We start from the raw sequence: 19,916 nt of genomic DNA, 5'->3' as shown, positions 1-19,916 counted from the left end.
TTTACCTCAAACCAGGACAGTCTCCATCCACAACCTTGGGGGATTCCTCATATACAGGGGTGAAGAGGTGGAGGGTCAGATGTACACATGCGGCACGGGCTGCGTTAACCCCCGCGCCTCCCACTGCAGGAATGACCGCAGGCAGACGCACTGTGAACCAAACATCAAACCTTTAATGAATTAAGAAAGAGAGAGAGATGTGGGAGAGTGGGGCTGGGGCTGGAGTGGGTGGGTGCGGGTCGCATGCGATGGGGATGCGTGCTCCACGCCTTCTCTATCAGCCCATGAAGAGAGGCTGGGGGAGCGTGGGGCACTTTGGCCCCCAGCATCCCCCAGGGTTCTGGGTCGCTTGGTGGCCATGGTGTTGCCATCTGCCCTCCATTTGTTGCTGGCCATGTGCTGCCTGCTGCTGCCCACTGCAGCACCGTCCCGCTCCGGCGTTCCCTCCCACAGGGGTTTGGAGTGTTTTTCCACCTGGCACACCACCATCTTCCTCTTCTTGGGTGGGATGTTGGCCCACGGGGAGGTCTCTTGCGTCCTGGGGGTGCCGTGTGGCGCGGGGCGCTTGGCCTGCTTGCCACCCGCCTCTCCCGATCTAGGCACAGCCTGGCAGGAGACAACGGCTGGTGGCAGCAGCGAGCGGGTCAAAACCTCCTGGGACTGCCTCCTCAGCAGCTCCTCCAACAGTTGGGCCATGCGGGGTGGCCGATGCTGGGGGACAGCCGGGGGTCTGGCCAGGGTTCTTGGCAGCGGGTGACAGAGGGTTCTCAGCAGAGAACTCTCTGGAGGACTCTTCAGGGGATCCTTCCAGGGACTCTTCACAGGACTGTCCTTTAAAGTCTTCTCTGAACTCTCCATGGAGGGACAGCTTTGCTGGTTTTGCTGCCTCGGCTCGGTGGTGGCCGTTGGAGGGCCCCGTAGGCAGGCTCCTTGAGCAGGCTGACCTCAGAACTCGTTGCCGATAATACGGCTATTACAGACGTTATGAAGGCCGAGGCTTCGCGAGGATGGGAGGACTCGGCCTTCACCGCCTTCAGCACTGTGCGTTCGGTGAGGATTTTCTCCCCTATTCCTTCTCCTTCTCTTCCTCCTCCTCCTCTTCCTCCTTCTCCTCCTCTTCCTCCTCCTTCTTTTCCTCCCTCTCTTCCTCCTTCTCCTCCTCTTCCTCCTCTATCGGACTGAGGGTTGGCTGCCATCTCTTGGCTCTGCGTCCATGTTGTCTTTTGGGCATTGCTTTGCCCTTGGGTTGGCTGGTCATGGGTTGGTTTGTGTCGGAGGAGACCCTTGGGACCACCAACCGCCGCCTGGAAGGACACAAAGGGAGAGGTCTACCTGAGGACACAATGGGTTTGGGGCTGCTTTCTGCCCCTCCCCATGAGCCACGTGCCTCCTCATGTAGCCAGCAGCAGGTTGGCTGAGGAAACCCCCTGTGCCGGGACCCTCATCTGACACACAGCTGTCCCATTGTCCCTAGACCACGCTGGGGCTCTCCTGAAGAGCTGGAGAAGATCCAGCCCTGTGAAATGGGGGTGTTCCCGGCAGCCACATCCCACCCCTCCAGGTGCTGCCTTCACCACGCTTGGGTGGTGATGACCAAGGAGCGTTCAGGGCTGGGGAACGGGCTCTTGCTGGGTCAGAAAATCATGGAATGGTTTGGGTTGGAAGGGACATTTAGAGGTTCATCTAGTCCAACGCCCCCCGCTGTCATCGGCAGGGCCACCTTCCAGTAGACCAGGTTGGTTCCAGCCCCATCCAACCTGACCTTGAACACCTCCAGTCAGGCTGATGGAATGGTTTGGGTGGGAAGGGACCTTTGAAGGTCCATCTAGTCCAACACCCCTGCCATGAGCAGGGAGGTCTTCAACCACATCAGGTTGCTCAAAGCCCCATCCAACCTGGCCTGGAATGTCTCCAGGGATGGAGCGTCTCCCACCTCTCCGGGTAAAATGGCCCCGTGCGGCCGCCCACCCTGAGCCTTCAGCCTCACCTGGCCAGAGACCTTGTCCTCTTCTTCTTCTGCAGCTCCAAGATTTCCCCGAACTGTGGTGTTTTGCTTTGAGTCGGGCTCGGAGCAGCAGGAAAGGGAAAACCGGGAAACCCCACTGGAACCAGAAAGAAGACACCTCCTCAGAAGAGCGTCGCTGTGACGCTGCCAGACCACCCAGGGACACGCAGGGGGTGCTCAGGCCCCTTCCCAAAATGTCTGAGGGTTGGACATTCTGCTCCTCTAGCAGCCCCATCGTGTCCTCCCCAACACCAGCACCATTTCCAATGTGGTTTTCCGACTTCATCATCATCATGATGGTCAGGAAGGAGGAGCCGGGTGGTGCCGGGGAGGGGACAGGTGTCATTTCTGAGGGGAAGAGGGGGAGGAGAAGGCCTTGGCCCACCATCCTCCCACTGTACCCTTGGGCACAACCCACCCCGGGGCTCTCTTTTGGTGACACCAACAAATCGTTAGGACAAAAGGCCCTCAGGAGTTGGCCTGAAGCTTTGGGACAAGTCGGAGCCTTTTGGCGCTCAGCGTCGGCCATTTCCCCACAACATGGCAGAAGTTGGCTGCCCGTCCCATGGAGAAGAGCTGGGAGCTGCTTTACCTTTCCCACCTTGCTGGAGAGGTGGCAAACTGTCTTTTCTCGTCTGCACATCCTCACCAGGGACTTGTCTCGAGGTCTTGAGGAGAGCCCTGGGTGGGTGTTTGGGCACACACTCCATCACAAACCTGGAAAGAAGGAGAAGACACCCATATGACCCATGGCACCACCAGCACTTGCCACTTGCTGCGGCCACTTGCCCGCAGGCAGAGTTTGGCATTGCCATGAAGGCCATTGACTTCCCAAGTCTACCACATCCCATCCCCAAGGACGGGCCTGGGAAATGGAGTCGCCCAGCAAAGAAGTCCAGGCCACCACGGGAAGAAATGTCATCCAAATTCCTCTGTCTTTCCCCTCAGAGCTGCCTTATGGGAGTGACTGCGGCCTGGGGACATCATCAAGAGTCGCCGCCTGGTGTCCCCAGGACACCCGCAGCGGCACAAGGAAGAGATGCTACCTTGGGCGTTGGCATCAAAGAGCGGCTACAGCCGCCAACGTACTCACTTGGGAAAGAGGATGACACGGCCGGAGAAGCTCAGTGAGGCCACGGGTACCACTGGGGACACAATCATGTCCAGCAGATGGGGGATCTGCAATGGAGGAACACAAAGATTCAGGACATCCTCAACGTGGTTGAAGCACTGCACACTGGAGGATGCCAAAGACAGCAGGACATCCTCAATGTGGTTGAGGGTCTCAGTGTTAGAGGAGGCCAAAGATGGCAGGACATCCCTCAACGTGGTTAAAGCACCCCACATTGGAAGAGGCCAAAAATGGTGGGACATCCCCCACATGGCTGAGGCACTCAAGTGTCGGAGGAGCTTGAGGCAGCAAGTGTTGGCAGGACCGTAACTCTCACCTGGACCGAGTGGCTGAACGTGTCCTGAGGGACCCCACACAAGCAGTGCCAGAACACTGCCGTGGGACCGCACGCACCACAGAGAAACCAAAATGCTTACCTTGAAGACAACCTTCTCCAAGTTCTCCTTCCCAGACAGCCTCTCCAGGAAGCTGCGGTAGAATTTCACGCGCACTTTCGTGCCTTCGATGAGGAGCACCCCCACCTCCCTCAGGATGAGGGCCACATTCTCCCCCTTCCCCAGGCAGTGCGAGAGGAGGGTCGTGGTGCCTTGGATGCAGTCCACCACTTTCTGCCGGGACACGGCGGCTGCCACGGCCACCTTGGAGTACTTGAGGGGCTCCAGCTCCTTGTTGCCTGGAAGAACCACAGGAGAAGGATGGAGACGCTCACCCGGTGGCCCGTGTCCTACAGCTTGTGTGTCACAATCATTGCATTGCCCCAAAAAAACTCAAAACCACTCAATTATTGGACTTTGGAGTTGCTTCAGAGAAGATGACCATGCAGTCAGCCATCTTACCGGGCAGGTAGTCCTTGTTGTCCATCAGGTTGTGGACAACAGCAAGGTTCCTGGCCAGGTGGAACACCGGCTTCTGGATAGTCACGGTTTCATCTCCGACCTGGACGCGTTCGAGGACAGTACCGAAGGAGCCAAGGGTGGGAATTCGGACGCCCTGCAAGTGGACGAGAAGGGTGGGAGGGTGAGGACTGGCTAGAGGGAAGATCTGGAGGTGACCTCCCCCATCCAGGGATGGTGCTTCAGGCTGGATCCTGCCCTCTCCCACCGTTTGGAGGCACGAGCTGGGCGGTGGGGAGAACTTTGGGGAGGAGATGTTGAGTCCTTCCCCTCCTCAGGAGAAAAAAACAGCACTGGAGTTTGGGCAGAACCAGGATGAGGCCATCCCGGGGGGGTCTCCAGCGACCTGGATCAGCCCTACCAGAAGTGACACCAACATTGCACAGGCCCCGTTTGGCCGTCAGTGGGGACTTTTGGGGTGAGATTCCTGTTTTCTGAGGAGTTGAAGGGTGAGAGCAGGCCACGCCCCAGGGGGATCCCACCACCCCTCATGGTGCATGAGGAGGACGCGGGTGTTGCACCACCTTGTGGAGCAGGAGTTGGTCTTGAATGTAGCCAGCCACTGCATCCCAGACGGCCGTTCGCTCTGAAAAAACAAAGAAGAACCAGGTCAGGCCCCATCTCCACCAGCTCTCAGGTCCACCCCAAACATCTCCCCCTTGAGCCGCGACGCGGTGGCACACGCCAAGTGTCATGGCTGGCTCCGAAATGGTGACAAGCCCTTGAGTCTTGGCTGCCGGAGAGGTGGCTGCGGTTGGCCGTACCTTCAGCGGTGACGCTGGACATAGCGAAGGTGTGCTCCATCCCATCCCAGAAGTCCATCTTGGTCCGCCTCACGCTGGCAGGTCGGTTCTTGGTGGCGACAGCCATGTTAGAGGTCATCTTATGGACGTTCCTCCAAAGTGTGGGACCCACCACCCGGTGGGCCCTTTTATACCCCCTGAGTGGGTGTGCCACGCACCTCTTGTGACATCAGGGTGACATGTTCATCGCTGATTGACTGACCGTGGTGACACGGCAACCACCAACCTCTGGTGGGGTGGCCATTAGCAGGGAGAGCTTCAAGCAGCTCAGGATGCTCCAAGCCCCGTCCAACCTGACCTCGGACCTTCCAGTCATGGACACACAGATTGGTTTGGCTTGGAGGAGACATTTGAAGGTCCATCTCGTCCAACCTCCCCTGTCTTCGGCAGGGGCATATTCCAGTAGAGCAGGTTACTCAACGCCCCATCCAACCGGACCTTGGATACATCCACTCAGACCCACAGAATGGTTTGCATTGGTTGAGTTGGATTTTTGGGTGGTTTGGGTTCCAACAGACCAGGTTGGTCCCAGCCCTGTCCAATCTGACCTTGAACCCCTCCAATCAGACTCATAGAAGGTTTGGGTTGGTTGAGTTGGATTTTTGGGCTGGAAGGTTTGGGAACCAGTAGAGAAGGTTGGTCCCAGTCTCATCCAGCCTTACGTTGGACACTTCCAGTCATAGACCCACAGAACGGTTTGTGTTGAAGGGGACCTTTGAAGGTCCATCCAGTCCAACCTCCCCATCATCGGCTGGGACACCTTCCAGTAGACCAGGTTGGTCCCAGCCCCATCCAACCTGACCTTGAACACCTCCAACCGGACCCAAAGAACAGTTTGGATTGGATTTCTGGGTGGTTTGGGATCCAGTAGACGGGGTTGGTTGCAGCCCCATCCAACCTGACCTCAGACACTTCCAGTCATGGACCCAAAGACTGGTTTGGGTGGGAGGGGACCTTGGAAGGTCCATCCTGTCAAACCCCCCAATCACTGCAGTGGCCGAGAATAAAAGTAGTGCCACGAGTGGGGCGGGTGCTGCTGCGTTATTGTATCTCATCCTATTGTATTATTTTATCTCTTTCGTTTATTTTGTTTTTTCCTCTTGAGCTGTTGAGCAGAGATGGTTCTCGTGCTCTCTTCCCATCTCGGGGGGGTCGTTGGGCTGCGGCGTGGGGCTGCAGAGCCCGGGAGGAGAGGACAACCCCGAAGAAAAGGTCCCCTTGCCGCCCTCCACCAGCAGTGGTGGGATGGGTGCAGGGACCCTCCTGCCATCGGCTTATCCCGTCCCCTGCGGGAGCCTTTTTCTGCAGCAAACCGACCCAAACCGACAACGGCACGTTGGTGCTTCTTGCTAAATGGGGACGGGAGAGAAAACCAAATCTATCAGTTTGCTCTGTAAGGATGGAAGCAGCGCATCCCCAAACAGGGCCAAAATCAGGCGGCTTTTACAGGATGGGGTTTTGCAAAGCTGCTGGTGCCAGTGCCCCATGGTGACGGTCAGAGGGGGAAGAAACTGGTTGAGCCCTTAAAAAGAGGAAAAGAAAAAGGCTCGGAGGAAGGGAAAGGTGCAGTGCCGGGGTTTCCTTGCTGCTGTTCCTCCGGGATGCCCGTGCGCGTCCCCTCCACGCTGCCCTCTGGGCAGGACCGTGCTCGCTGCTCCGGCTCTGCCTCCCTGGAGGGGAAAGGTCCCGGCGCAGGAGAGTCCCCATCTCTCCCCCCTTCCCAAAAGAAACTTTAATTACCGGAGAGGTACATTATTACGCCGGTGACCCACAGTGGCTGTGGGGCTGGGGGGCTGTGGTACCAGCCCTATTGCTGCCCTACCCTTAAAATGGAATTATACACTTCTAATATAGGACAATTTGGTTTTCTTTTTTCCATTTTGTTTTCCTCCCTGTAAAAGGAGGGAGCGGGGCTGAGCTTTACTCCCTCCTGGCAGGGACCGGGAGAAATGAGAAAATCAGGATCTAATTTCTCATTTTTCAAAAAGTCTCCATCTGACTTTCAGAAGCTTGAGACACTGGCGTTTTTATAATTTCAGTATGTTATACAGCAGAAGGCCAACACTTTTGTTAGATTCATGAAAAAGTTAAGAGCCCCTGGGAGATAGCCTCCCAGCCTGCAGTTCCTAGACACATCCAGGCTTACTACAACTGTAATTGAGAGCTGGAAATCTTTTTGCTGGTTTGTCCACTGCACTTTGGCTTGTGCTCAGTAGCACTCCAGTGTCATATGCAAATCTATAGCCTGGGATGAGCCAGTGACTTGGAATCCACCATGACGCAAGCTACAGCAAAGACACACAGATATGCACAGTGAACATTGTACCTCTGAGTGGCTGCCAAACCTAGTATGCTAAGGGAATTAAGGCAGAATCTTACTATTGACAACTAAGCATTGCTTCAATCTTGCAAATGATGCTTTTTTTTCTCTTTTTTAACCTTCTTGCTTTAACTGACATATCTTGATATCTGTAGAAACCCGATTTCTTTCCCAGAAAGAAAGAAAATAGGACTCTGGACAATTAGAACATCTTCCTACTAATAGTAGAGGATGAACAGGACAACCTGCTTACACTATATCCTTCAAGCCACTTCCCACTGCTTAGGTTCATCTTGTATACTAATTGAGACCAGGCTCGCTCTTAATTTATTTTTTAAAAAGCCATCTCCTTATACAAAACATGTATTAAGCAAGAGTCTGCAATTTACCTTGGGCTGGTCACATCATGGGTATTATGGAACAACTTCTGTATCTTGTTGCTAGAAACAACTCCCACTTTCACCAGGTAGGAATAGGCTTCCACGTGAAAAGCCCAGAAGTGCTTCCCTTTGGCAATCCCGGTGTCGCCAATGATGTAATCCAGGGTTGTGTAGCATCCGGCCTGCATGCGCTCAGACCCCAGCAGTAGAGGAAATCCAGCCCTACTTTCCACAGAGGTTCTTCCTGGGTTCAGCAGGAGATGTTCACTGTTGTACCCGCATTTGTCATCAAAAAGAAAACTGAGAACTGAAAAACAGCATCCCAAAAAATTTTCTCTTAGTTAAGTATTTCTGTGCTTATAAACTATATTTTAAGTCATGCTGGCACTAGAATTCCTCGCTTTTAAAGGCTACCAGGAACATTACGCAAGCTAACACAGTCTCAGTATGCTACCTACTTAACCTGTTTGTTAACAGTGCTTTTAAACATGTATACAACCGGTAACAGTGTAGTAGAAGTCTGGGAGCTACTGGAAACCACCTACAGCTCTTAACACCACCAGCAGCTCGTGGACATAAGAAAACCCAATACCTGGGGCTGGAGGCGTACGCAAGATAACTTTTCGGCTCCAAGGGCTAGAGATGGATCCTTTATATCCTCGAACTCTGAAGGCATAGCTGCTGTCGTCATTGAGATCAGATATTACTTTGCTCTTGCTGCAAACTTCGATCTCCTGCCACGTTGTACTCTCCTCTTCTCTATTAAGCTTATGATACTCAAGAACATAGGTATCAGCTGAGTCTGTCTTCCCAGGGCATTCCCAACTGATCAGAGCTTTGTTGTACATTTTGCTCTGCTCTTCATTGATTTCTGGTATTTCTAGACCTGGAATGACAGAGATTCAGGAGAAAAAAACCTCAAATGTAGATACATGTTGTTTTAGAATTAAACACAGAAGCCCTTTGTTGAGTGGCTACAGCACTGGGGGGACAGTGGGGGGGGGAAATCTGACTCAGTCAAAGAGTGCAGATGAGGATGGGTCTGTTCATGCACTTAAATCCTTTCTGGTTTTACTTTGAAAGTTGTATTATTTATTTTTGCTGGCAACTAAAAAACCATATAAAAACCTATTCTTTTCTGTCATGCAATCACGACAAAAAGCTGCTAGGAAGACCTAGTATTACTTAACTACAATATTTTGGAAGCCAATGTAAACTGGTTCTGAATGCCATGGCATCTTAGCTTCTTTATCAAAGCTGAAGCTAGCATTGCTGCCAGGTAACGCCTTGTGAATCACAGAGGCAGAAGGGACAATGCAAGTCACAAGATTGAGTTCTGCAACTGCAGCCCTGCACAAGTTTTGCCTCTTTCCAGAGAAGCCCTTAAAGCTATAACTCAAGAAAGACGTGATGCTCTCATAATTTGCCATTGGAATGGAAGGACAAGTCACCAAGGATCTCTTCTTGCTTGGCTATGTCCATCACAAAGTCCTAGAAAGTAGTTTCAGCTGCTGTCTTGAAGCTCTTCAGAGATTCAGTAGCTTTTTGGATTCTGAAAGCACAGAAGCAGAGGGATGGCAGAAGAGGGAAAAAGGAATTCACATGGGTGCATTCCTTAAAGCAAAACCGCTAGGTTTTGCTTTAAAAAAAGTTCTCTTTTCAGGTACTTACTCATGTGTCCCAGAAACTTGTCTCTCTAGACAGAATTAAAATGCAAAATTTAAAGGCCTTTTGTACATCAGTGTAAAGATAACTAACAGGGAATCTTTTGGTTGGCAGAGCATTTTAACAATTTGGGGCATTACATTCAAAGAACAAAATAGGTGTGAAGCGCTAATGGAGCACAACTATTCAGATCAAAGAGTTTAAAGCCAGAAGAGACCTGTTAGATTAACTTGCAAATACCCGATGCAATCTCTGAGCAAAGGACTGTATCAGTGAGCTGAATGGGTTACCCTTCCACTGCAGTCCTACTGAAGAAGGCTAGGCGTTGGCGCAGGACAGAGCCCCTCCTCTGGGCTGTTTTTTAACGCACACTGTAATATAGGAATTTCTACTGAATGGTACCGGGACCGCCTCTGAGGCTCTGCAACACAAAGTACTTGCATTCAGTACTTTCCTAGCAGGTGTCCAAAGAATATGACTGACCAGACATCCCTGGAACAGTACCTGTACCTCAAACGGAAGATAATTAATAAGATACCTGACGTGAAGTTGTTTTGCTGTTTGAACAAAACAAGATGGATCGGTTTCTTTAAGCAGTTCTTGAGCAAGTCCTACAAGGCCATTATTTTCCAGGAGCCCTTGAGATTCTTCTGCTTGTGTTTGCAATTTTTCCAGCCTTAAATTCTTAGAAGCTTCAATTGCCCTAAGAGCTGCGGATTTCTTCTCTTCCAGGACATGAGATAATTTCTCAAAACTCTGAGATGCTGCTTCTTTAGCTCTTTCACTGTTGCACTAGGAGGGAACAAAAGACATTTTAGACGGATCCCACAGCACTGTGGCTGTGTACAGAAACGTACTTAGGGTTGTTCAAGAGATCAGAGCAAACTAGTCATCTGTTTGACTGACAAGACTAACGAGCTTTGTTATGCTCTTCAACACTGAAAATGCAATCAGCACTGCACCCAAGCTAGTAAGCGTCTCCTATGTTAACACAGAGAGGAAAGAGCAGGAAATTATTCCTCCGATTATGTATTGAGTTACGCACAGCGTTTGTCTAAATAGTTCATGGAAAAGCACTGTAAAAGCAAGTCAGCGTCTGAAGTCTTCATGCCCAAGACCTAGGTGCTCTTCCACCTTCCCCAGTCACCCTGAACTGGGAGTCCAGCCCAGTTTCTCCCCTATGCCCTGTAGTGCCACCTCTGATGAGTGCCCTGGATTAAAGGAACTATGAAGCACAAAGGCCATCTGCAGCAAGATACAGGCAGGGCCAGGAGCTCCTGCCAATTTTTGCCATTGCGTTTTTCAGCTCGTATGTGAGCTCCCAGCTCTGACTCTTCTGCAGGGAGATTTTGCCCTTAATTCTGACTTCACTGCAACATCCTCAAGGTAAACAGACAGCATAAATTGTGCAGCACCACTCATATGCAAGAGCTGTAAGTCTAACCCACCTCTCTTTGGGTAAGGTATCAAATAAGCTTTATGTCAATTAAATTCACAGCAGCACCCAAAACTTAACTTCCCTCTGTAGGTTGCCCAAATTTCCCACACTGTCAGGATTAGGTCTTACCGTCTGTGACTCAGAACCAACACAAACTGTTCAGAAATGGTTTTGCTGGCTAACAAAAAAAAAAAAAACCCAAAGGATCTGGAACACTTCACTGTTCCATTTGGAGTCCCTGCTGTGTCCTTGCAAGGTCCATCCCCAGACAACCCACAAGCCACTCTCACCTCTGTTTCTTTCAGCAGCAGATCCAGCTGCGTGATGCGAGCTTTCACCTGGCTCTCCTTACTGATGAGGTACTCGATATCTTTTGAAAGCTTCTCCTGTTAAAATAAAACAGCAAACTGGCAGGCAGAACAAGGGCATCCCACCCAAACTGACAACAAGCACAGGTGGGCCACCCAGCCAGCACTCAGTTTCTGTAGTTACGAGGACAAGAGCCTGCCATCAGTTATGAGCAGCAACCCTGCGGAGAACTGCTCAGTGACCCGCCATGACTGGCCCGGGACATCAGGCCACTGCCATGTGCAGGACTGGTGGCACAGCCTCTGAGGAGAAGAGGTGACAGCCTCAGCTGGCTCATCCTTCCCCAGCCACAGCAGTCACCTTCTCTCTTAGGCTAGGAACACGAGTCTTCAAGACATTACCAGAACTAATAGAAAAGCCTCATAGGTTATTAACTCATCTGTAGTAAGGTTTGCTAGAAAAATGAGTGGTTGGAAACTTGAACTTAGGAGTGTCTCTGCACTTCCTTAGTTGCAAGAGTTAACAGCTGTACAGGAAAAGCCTTGCAAACAGGCGAGGAGGCCAAAGAGCAGAAGGCAGGCTGGGATGGGCTTTTTTTTTTTTTTTTTTCTCTCCTGTGAGCAAGAGAGGAAGCAAAGGAAGAAGAGGAGGCAGCAGCAATCATTCTTTAATAACAAAGCAGTGTTTGCAAGTCTGCCCTGTTGTATGGTGCTTAGGGAATCAACAGCTCTGCAACTTCAAAAACATACAGCGTCCCAGCAGATAACTGCTGATGCAGATTCTTCAGGAGTGCTTCTGAAGTATAAGCTAACCCAAGCCACAAGGACACTTGCCTTAAAAAAGCCAGATTGTAAACCATTAACTTCTTAAACCTTCTGCATTGGTCAGTACTGATGCACAGTTGGCTAACATAAGGTGGAAGCGCTTTTAAGGGGTTCTGTTTGAAGCCTCATAGAAAATATAGTTTAGTTTCTTAGCCGCACACTATGTCACACTAATATATACATTAACAGATGTTGCACAGCAGCATGCCTCATGACTCGTTCAGTGTCCTCCAAACACACGTCCTGGCATCCTGCCAGGGGAAGTTTGCCCTTAAACCCGAGGCTCAGTGCTCTTCCCCCTTCTTAAGGCCAGGTCCAACAGTATTTACTTTTACCTTAAAGGTTTTGTAGGCAGTGCTTATGGTTGTTACTCTGTGGTTTGCATGACATCCACCCAGTTTACATAGACGACAAACAGGCCTTCTGCAGGTTTCACAGTACATGTTTACCCTCTCCATTTCATGTTCTGGACACATCAAAATCTGGAAGAAAAAAAAAGAGAGCAGAGAGAATGCAGGTGTCCTTCCAAAAACGGAGGTGCTCAACAAACCACCAAAACACTCAATTATCCCACAGCAGCGTCTGACTTATCAGTGGGTATTTTTTATATTCTGTTTATCTTCCACCTTTTACATTTGTCCATGCCAGTGAAAGCCAGCAGATGAAAACAAACAGTTTCACCAGGTTTACAGTGAGTGAACCTGTAGCAATGTCTGTGTACACATCACATAGCCTCCATACTGCAATCAACCATTTTGCTAATCCCTGAAGCTGTCTGCACACCTCAAGCTCCCCGCACTCCAGTTCGGAGATGTAAATGCAATACAGAACATGTCCACCCTGTCAAATTTAACCCTGTTCACACCGGCATCTCTTGAAACAGCTATGAACTGTTTCTTAAAGCAAGAGTTGACATAATACTGTAATGACGGAGGTCTAAGCTAGACTCTGACCAGCCACATAGCCATTGCTCTTGGAGCAACAAATGAAACGCAGCCACCACCACCAGTCACAGCCATCTTAAAGACAGAAGGCCCCAGTGTTTCAATTTTTCTGTCTGACTCCAATTACAAGTTGCTCATGCTGAGCGCTAATTCCAGCAACAGCTTAAACAGCACTGTAAAAAACCTGGTGTTCACTAAAACTCATCTTTCAAAAACTGAGCGTGTTGAAATAACTGCTCAAAGAGGGAAAAAGTGCCGCTCAACTCCAAGATCGTGCAACAGATAAAGCCATCTAAAAGGCACATAAAGTAGCATAAACACGGACACTCAAAGCTAAGGTTGCAGACCATCTCCAAAACCAACTCTCAAGCTCCAAATGTTATCTTAGGCTATGGTGAAAAGCCCAAAGACAAAGGAAATGTTCAGGAAAATTAGCTGTGCAGGCAGACATCTCCAAAAACTGCAGTCATGCTGTTAGTCTGTGGAAGCAGTTTTTCCACAGCAGTGCACAGTCACACCTAACGGAAACTGCACACTTTTATTCATCTCCTCGTGTAAGTAAGAATTACAGCCTGCAAGCTAGAGACCGAAGAGGTCAGCAGATTACCTTGTCTAGTTCTCTCAGAATTCAAGAACAATCAGCCCAGTATCTGCTTCTTCCATCCCCACCACACACGTTACAAAGTGCTCTCCAGTCTGGTTGTGAATGAAAGCGGGTTTATGAAAGGTGGGTTAACCTTGACCAGCAGCCAGACAACAACCAAGCTGCTCACTCGCTCCCCCTCCTCAAGATGATACGAGGGGAAAGATGATCATGGGTCAAAACAAAGACAGGGAAATCACTTACAAATTATCAGTTCATTGCCAAGTCAAGTAGACTTGGATAGTCAGAAACTATGACTAAATATTTTAGACCATTCCCCCACCCCACTTTTTTTTTTTTTCCCTAGGCTCAAATTACTCCTTCATTTGCATTTGCATTTCTTCTTCTCACTCCCGCCTGGAGAGGCACACGAGGGATGGGAAATGGAGGATTACAGTCAGTGCATAACACTCCATCTCTGCTACTCCTTCCTCATTATAAGTTTCCTCTCTTCATCACAGGTCCTCTCCACAGGAGACCAAGGTGTTTGTGGCCAAGGGGATCTGTTCTCATTTCTTTCTGTCTTACTTTTGTCCTCTACACTCACAGAATGGGTGAGGTTGGAAGGCACCTCTGGAGACCGTGTAGTCCAAGCCCCAGCTGAGGCAGGGTCAGCTACAGCAGGTTGCTCAGGACCTTCTCTCGGTGGGTTTTGAATAACTCCGTTATTAGAGACTCCACCACCTCTCTGAGACACCTGTTCCAGTGTTTGTTCACCCTCAAAATTCAAAGCTCACTGGGAATTCCTGAGGGTTTGGAAGATCTCCATTGGTGGAGAGTTAACAACCTCTTTGGGCGGTTGCAGTGTTCCAGTGGTTCCAGAGTTTGACAACCTTCCGAGTCTACTCACTGGGAACTCCTGAGGTACAGTTGGCTCCCTTGCCTTCATTCCCTCCCATCAGGCATTGAGACACCTTAATAAGGTCTCCCTGAGCCATTTTTTCTCCAGACTGAACAGCCCCAGATCTCTCAGCCTGAAGAGGACTTCAGGTGTGTAGGGGCCATCGTGTCCACAGGCAGGTCCATGAAACTCTCCACGACAGCGGAGACAGGAGATGTGATGGGACACCGTACCACAGACCTATGGCACATCCTCCGCTTGAACGGCAGGTAACCGTGGCTGAAGAAGACACCAGAGGGGAAGGAAACACTGGAAACTCTTGGGGAGAGTGAAAGAGGGAACGGGGAAGGAGGGCTAAGACAACAGTGACAGGAAAGGAGAAGAGACAAATTGTCCCTTCCCAGGGGCGGGCTCACAAGGGGCGGGCTCACAGGACACAGCCAAGGGGGGTGAAGATGTCTATAAGAGCGTCCCACCCTGTGCCTGAGCTCTGCTTCCAGCAACAATAGCCCAAGGAGCTGCTCAGACATGCAAGTTTATGCACGTACCTTCAGACAGCGCTGAGTAAGAAAGCAAGGCCTGGAGTTACTAGGAACCAATTAAGGAAGCTAATTATGGCCTTCAAGCATGAACTGAAGTCCTCCAACTTCTCCAATAACCAAAGCACCCACTGAACCTTGCTCCCAGACAGAACCGCTGTCCTGAGGATAACAGTTATTGCCCACCATGTCAGGGATGAGGTGGACTCTCCTTCCCAGGCCCAAGGGGGTTAAACCCACACCTTAGACTGAAATAACGACTTTTCAGAGCAGCACTGGCACAGTTGGAAGCCCATCATCACCTGAAGGGCTCTGAGCTTTGCACCAGGCCAGTGCCCCTGGACGCCACGGCCGCGGCACGAGGAAGCAGTGACTCGGGGCACTTACAGTCACCGTGAGGTTCTCCCAGGTGATGCCAGACACATTGATCTTGTTGCTCTCCCAGAACTGCAGGGTTTCGTTGCTGGGATGGGTCGGTGCCTCACACTTACAGCTGGGAGGAGAGAAGCCAAGACAGAGGTGAGGGGAAGGCGATGGAGGTGCAGCCCTGAGCTCCTGCCAAGGGGCAGCGGCACTTTAGGAGGAAGAAACCCACTAGGAGATGGTGAGGAAGTCCAGCTTGCTGTGCGTGTGCACAGGGTAGGCCTCTCGCAGGTGACTCAGCTTCTCCAGAGCCTCATAGATGAAGATGATGCAGATGAGGGAGGCGAAGGCTTCTTCGGTGAAGCGGGTGATGTAGCACACCAAAGAGCTAGCGTCAGTGGCCACCAGCACCATGCAGAAGAAGGCGGTCCACAGCCCAATGCACGCCGTAGAGAGAGGTAGAAGAGTGCGTAGTCCCTGGGAAAGCAAAAGAAAATACAGGGTGGAAAGGGCAGCAAGAGGCTCCGAGCCGTGCCTTCCTTTGGGGAAAGTCGGCAGCAATTCAGGAGCGTGTCAAGGCTGCGCATGGTAAATGCAGTTTCCACGTCCTACGACAGACAGCCTCGGGGCTGCGGCGCAGGGTGTGGGCCCGCAGGAGGAGAGGCCAATTATTGAATTATCATTCTTTAACAATTACCTTGTGTTAATGCCTCGGAGGCTAATTGAGGTCAGGTCCCTGTTGTGGAAGGTGGTGTTCTCCCACATCACCCCGATGCCCTAACAGCGAAACCGGCTGGGTTTGCACCCAGTTACCTGCTGCCAGCAAGTTGGGGCTTCATAATAAATTTAATTGCAATAAGAGAGGTTAATCTCCCATCACAGTTGCCACAACAAAAAGACTGTCATGGAAAATATCCATTTTGCCTGAAAAGCTCCTGCTTTTTCAAAAATCATCAAAACATTTGACCAGAGAACTGTTTGGATATGTGGGTAAAATATATTTCCACTTCCAGCAAAAAACATGCAAAAAAGTGCCCGAGTTTGTACTGAGAGGAAAGCAAATCTTCCCTCATTCCCAAACCAGAGTCATTTGTCTCATCTTCCCTGTGCAGCCCATCTCGGGCATCCATATCCTTGTGGTTTCTCCTCCTCCTGCTCTTTCACTTTAACTCTAAAAACCCTGAACCACCCATCCATCCTTCAGAGACCGAGGGCTCCTGCACCGTCACATACTAAAGCAGCAGCGCGTGATGTCTGTGACACAGAAGACAACTTAAATCTACCAACTACCACTAAGAAAAACATCTTTTCTCCATCCCTGCCTTCTTCTGAAGGCGCTCGCAGCACCTGGCCGCAGCAGCCAGCCTTACTTGCAGAATTTGTAGAGGATCTTCTCGAACACGAGGACGGGGCCGGTGCTGCCGAGGATGGCGAGAGGTTGGCCAGCAAAGAGGAAATACACCACGCCGGTCACGGATGCGCCCAGCAGCGACTCCATGGCACTCTGTCCAGGGAAGAGAGGCAGCAGCGAGTAATTAAATCATTAGAGGGAAAACCACAAGTGCAAATTCACTGCAGCAAGGACTTTTGCATGAGTGTTGTCCTCCCTCGTGCCACCCAACAGAGAGAGGTGCTCACTATGTGGCTGTTGGTCGCCTCCCCCAGCAGTCCCCCAAAGGTGATTGATGACGGGGGACATGCAGGCACAGTAGAGGAAGAGGAAGGACGCCAGACACTGCAGGCTCAGACCATCCCGAAAGTCACTCCAGAACCAGGGGGCTTTTCGCTTCACATCCCGGATCAAACCTCCAAAGAGCCTGGAGGAAGGAAAAAAAATTAAACCATTTTCGTGGAAGACCACGTTAAGTTTTCTTGGCTGAGGAAGGACAATCGCAAGCACAGAGTAACTTCCATTGCTAAAAAGAAGTCTCCTTCTCCCATTTTAGCCCCAGGAGAAACTGAGGCATACAAAAAAAACACAGAATCACAGAATAGTCAGGGTTGGAAGGGACCTCTGGAGATCATCTAGTCCAACCCCCTGCCAGAGCAGGGTCACCTACAACAGGTTGCACAGGACAGCGTCCAGGCGGGTTTTGAACATCTCCAGAGTGGGAGACTCCACAACCTCTCTGGGCAGCCTGTTCCAGTGCTCCACTACCCTCAAAGTGAAGAAGTTCCTCCTCATGTTAAGATGGAACTTCCTATGTTCAAGCTTGTGCCCATTACCCCTCGTCCTATCAATGGGCACCACTGAAAAAAGACTCCTCCCATCCCTCTGGCATCCTCCCTTTAAGTATTTGAAAGCATTAATAAGATCCCCCCTCAGTCTTCTTTTCTCTACACTAAAGAGACCCAAGTTCCTCAGCCTTTCCTCATATGAAAGATGTTCTAATCCCCTAATCATCTTCGTAGCCCTTTGCTGGGCCCTCTCCAGCAGATCCCTGTCTTTCTTGAACTGGGGAGCCCAGAACTGGACGCAGTACTCCAGATGCGGCCTCACCAGGGCAGAGTAGAGGGGGAGGATGACCTCCCTCCACCTGCTGGCCACACTCTTTTTGATGCCCCCCAGGATGCCATTGGCCCTCTTGGCCACCAGGGCACATTGCTGGCTCATGGTCATCCTGTTGTCCACCAGGACTCCCAGGTCCCTTTCCACAGAGCTGCTGTTTTCTTGCAATGGGGCTGATCGTGCCCGATGTCCGCAGGTGGCTGAAGTTTGAGGAGGACGTGGAAGACGGCAGCGAACGCTGGAGCAAGCCCTACGTGGCCATCGATTGGCACCAGTTCAGCCCTAAATATTGGGCTGGCCCCTCTCCCCCGGGTCTGGCCAGGCTTGCACAGAGCCATGGAGAAGGAGAACCATCTGTTCCACCTCTGCATAAGGATGGGCCACTTTCCTTCCCCACGTTTCCATTTTTAAAGGGAGGATCCCTCTAAGGAAGACCAGCCTCAATCCATTATGCCTTCAACTGCCTCCCAAATAATGCCACTTTCCCTCAGAAGAACAGCAAACCACACCAATCAGCCACACGGACCTGCTTGCAGAGGACCCCGGCACCCACGCAGCCCCGAGGAGGCTCACGAATGCTGCGGCGGGACTTACAGTGGTAGCCCTGCTCCATCGGGGCACAGTCCTCCCGTTCCTTCTTCCGATGCTTCTGGCGGTGGGGTCGGTGGTGCCGGTGGCTTTGCCTCACCAGCGGCATCCGCATGCCCACGGACAGGGTGTGGTGGCCTGCAAAAAAAGCAGCGTTCTCATCACTCTCGATATTGCGGAGACGGTTGACGCCGCTGCCATGATTAAACCAGCACAGCCATCCCAGGAGGAAACACCAACTTCTCTTCATTTTAGTTTCACTGCATTCCTGAATGTCAGAGACCCGTCCCTTTTTCCAAGCCTGTTTTACTCTAACTTTGCAACAACAGAGCAACAACAAGCGATGGCTCCGGGTCACCTAAAAGTGCCCTGAAAGTATCAACCCTCGTCTCAAATTCCAGCTTCGGCTGGACAACACTCAGACCTGCTCATTAAGCAGCCACAGAAGGTAATTATTTTTAAAATCTTTGTCGGCACAAGGCGACAAGAGGAGATCCAATTAGTCCCGTGATAATGAAGTCTGGAACAAAAAAAAAGAAAATCACAGCCCTGTGTCTGCAGCCATCAAATTATTCTCCTGACCTCTCCAAGCCAAGAGCAGCCTCTGAGAAAACAAGCTGGGAACTGCCCAGCTCCGTGGCCAACACTCACACCACAGATGCCGCGGGGGCTTTTTCCCCTCTGTCTAAAAGCCACAACATTAAAAAAAATGTGAAAATAACTGTGCTTGTTTATTTAGAAGCACGCCACGTTTTGCTGCAGGTGATGCGTACACTGAGCACAGGACGCGGCAGGGACTTTGCGCAACGGGAAAACGCGTGGGGCTGGTGCCACCTCTCCCAACTCACCTTCCAGCTCCTCCTTCTCATACTGAATATTGGCAACGGTGCTCGTTCTTCCCTGGTCCATCACCACCTCCTCGTCGTGTCTCTGTTTAGCGAGAAGAAGAAGGTACAAGTTGGGGCCAGGTGAGGAGAGCTCCCTTACGTCCTCCCAGTCATCACCCATCCCCGCGGCCACGCGAGCCAACGAGCATCACACCTCTGCATGTCTCCTCCTTCAGGCACAGCCCTAAAAACACGGACTTGGAGGAGGTTTTTTTTCCCCTACCCAAATAAAACCACCTGTAATGTCACCTGTATTGTATACACCGTGAGTCTGGAAGGATTTACTAAAAGGGGAGACAGTTGAGTGTTTCAAACCAAAACCAAGCCTCCTGCTTCATTCTTGTGGTTCCTTTCGAAAAATTAAAATAGGGATTTCCAAACTGGGGGTGGGGTGGGGTGGGGAGACCCAACCCCACACTTTTGAGCACAGCCAGTTTCATTCTCCAAACGTGATACCTGCAGGACTCACTAGATGGCACTTGGCCACAGGACATGGCCACCACCTACCTCCAAAGGCCCTCAGAACCTACAAGGGTGAAGCTTCGTCTTCAGCCCAACCAGGCTCAGGCTTCTCTTGCTGCAAGCCCGCTTTCCACACAAAACTGCATTTTTCTCCTCAAAAAAAAAAGCCAAGGGCTGACAGCTAATGCCCTCCTTGGCTGAAATACCACTGCCAGCGCTGCACAAAGAGCATCTGTGCCTTAAAAGCTGAAGGAGAACTACAGGAGTTCTCTTCTCCCCTTGCCCCCGGGGCTGGGGAAGCATCACTGGGATCACCGCGCTCAAAGAAATAAAAAACCAACCACGTCTCACACTCGAGTCGCAACTGCAGC

At 51.1% G+C, this 19,916-nt stretch overlaps 1 protein-coding gene across 1 annotated transcript in view; it reads right to left on the bottom strand.

The window, feature by feature from the left end:
• The window catches only part of LOC309684803 (E3 ubiquitin-protein ligase TRIM36-like), a gene marked incomplete at both ends in the record, with an annotated part of 208,294 nt that overhangs the window by 83,054 nt on the left and 105,324 nt on the right, over positions 1-19,916 (bottom strand). Inside the window, 2 exons of the mRNA XM_082500662.1 lie at positions 10,927-11,022; positions 12,105-12,251. Of these exons, the coding sequence (XP_082356788.1) occupies positions 10,927-11,022; positions 12,105-12,251 (243 nt within the window). The remainder of the gene's footprint in view (positions 1-10,926; positions 11,023-12,104; positions 12,252-19,916) is intronic.

This window comes from Vanellus vanellus, assembly GCF_965231255.1.
Source record: "Vanellus vanellus genome assembly, contig: HAP1_SCAFFOLD_44, whole genome shotgun sequence".
Classification (NCBI taxonomy): Eukaryota; Metazoa; Chordata; class Aves; order Charadriiformes; family Charadriidae; genus Vanellus; species Vanellus vanellus.
The sequence above is the reverse complement of the archived record's forward strand: the minus strand, read 5'-3'. Positions and strand labels throughout refer to the sequence as shown.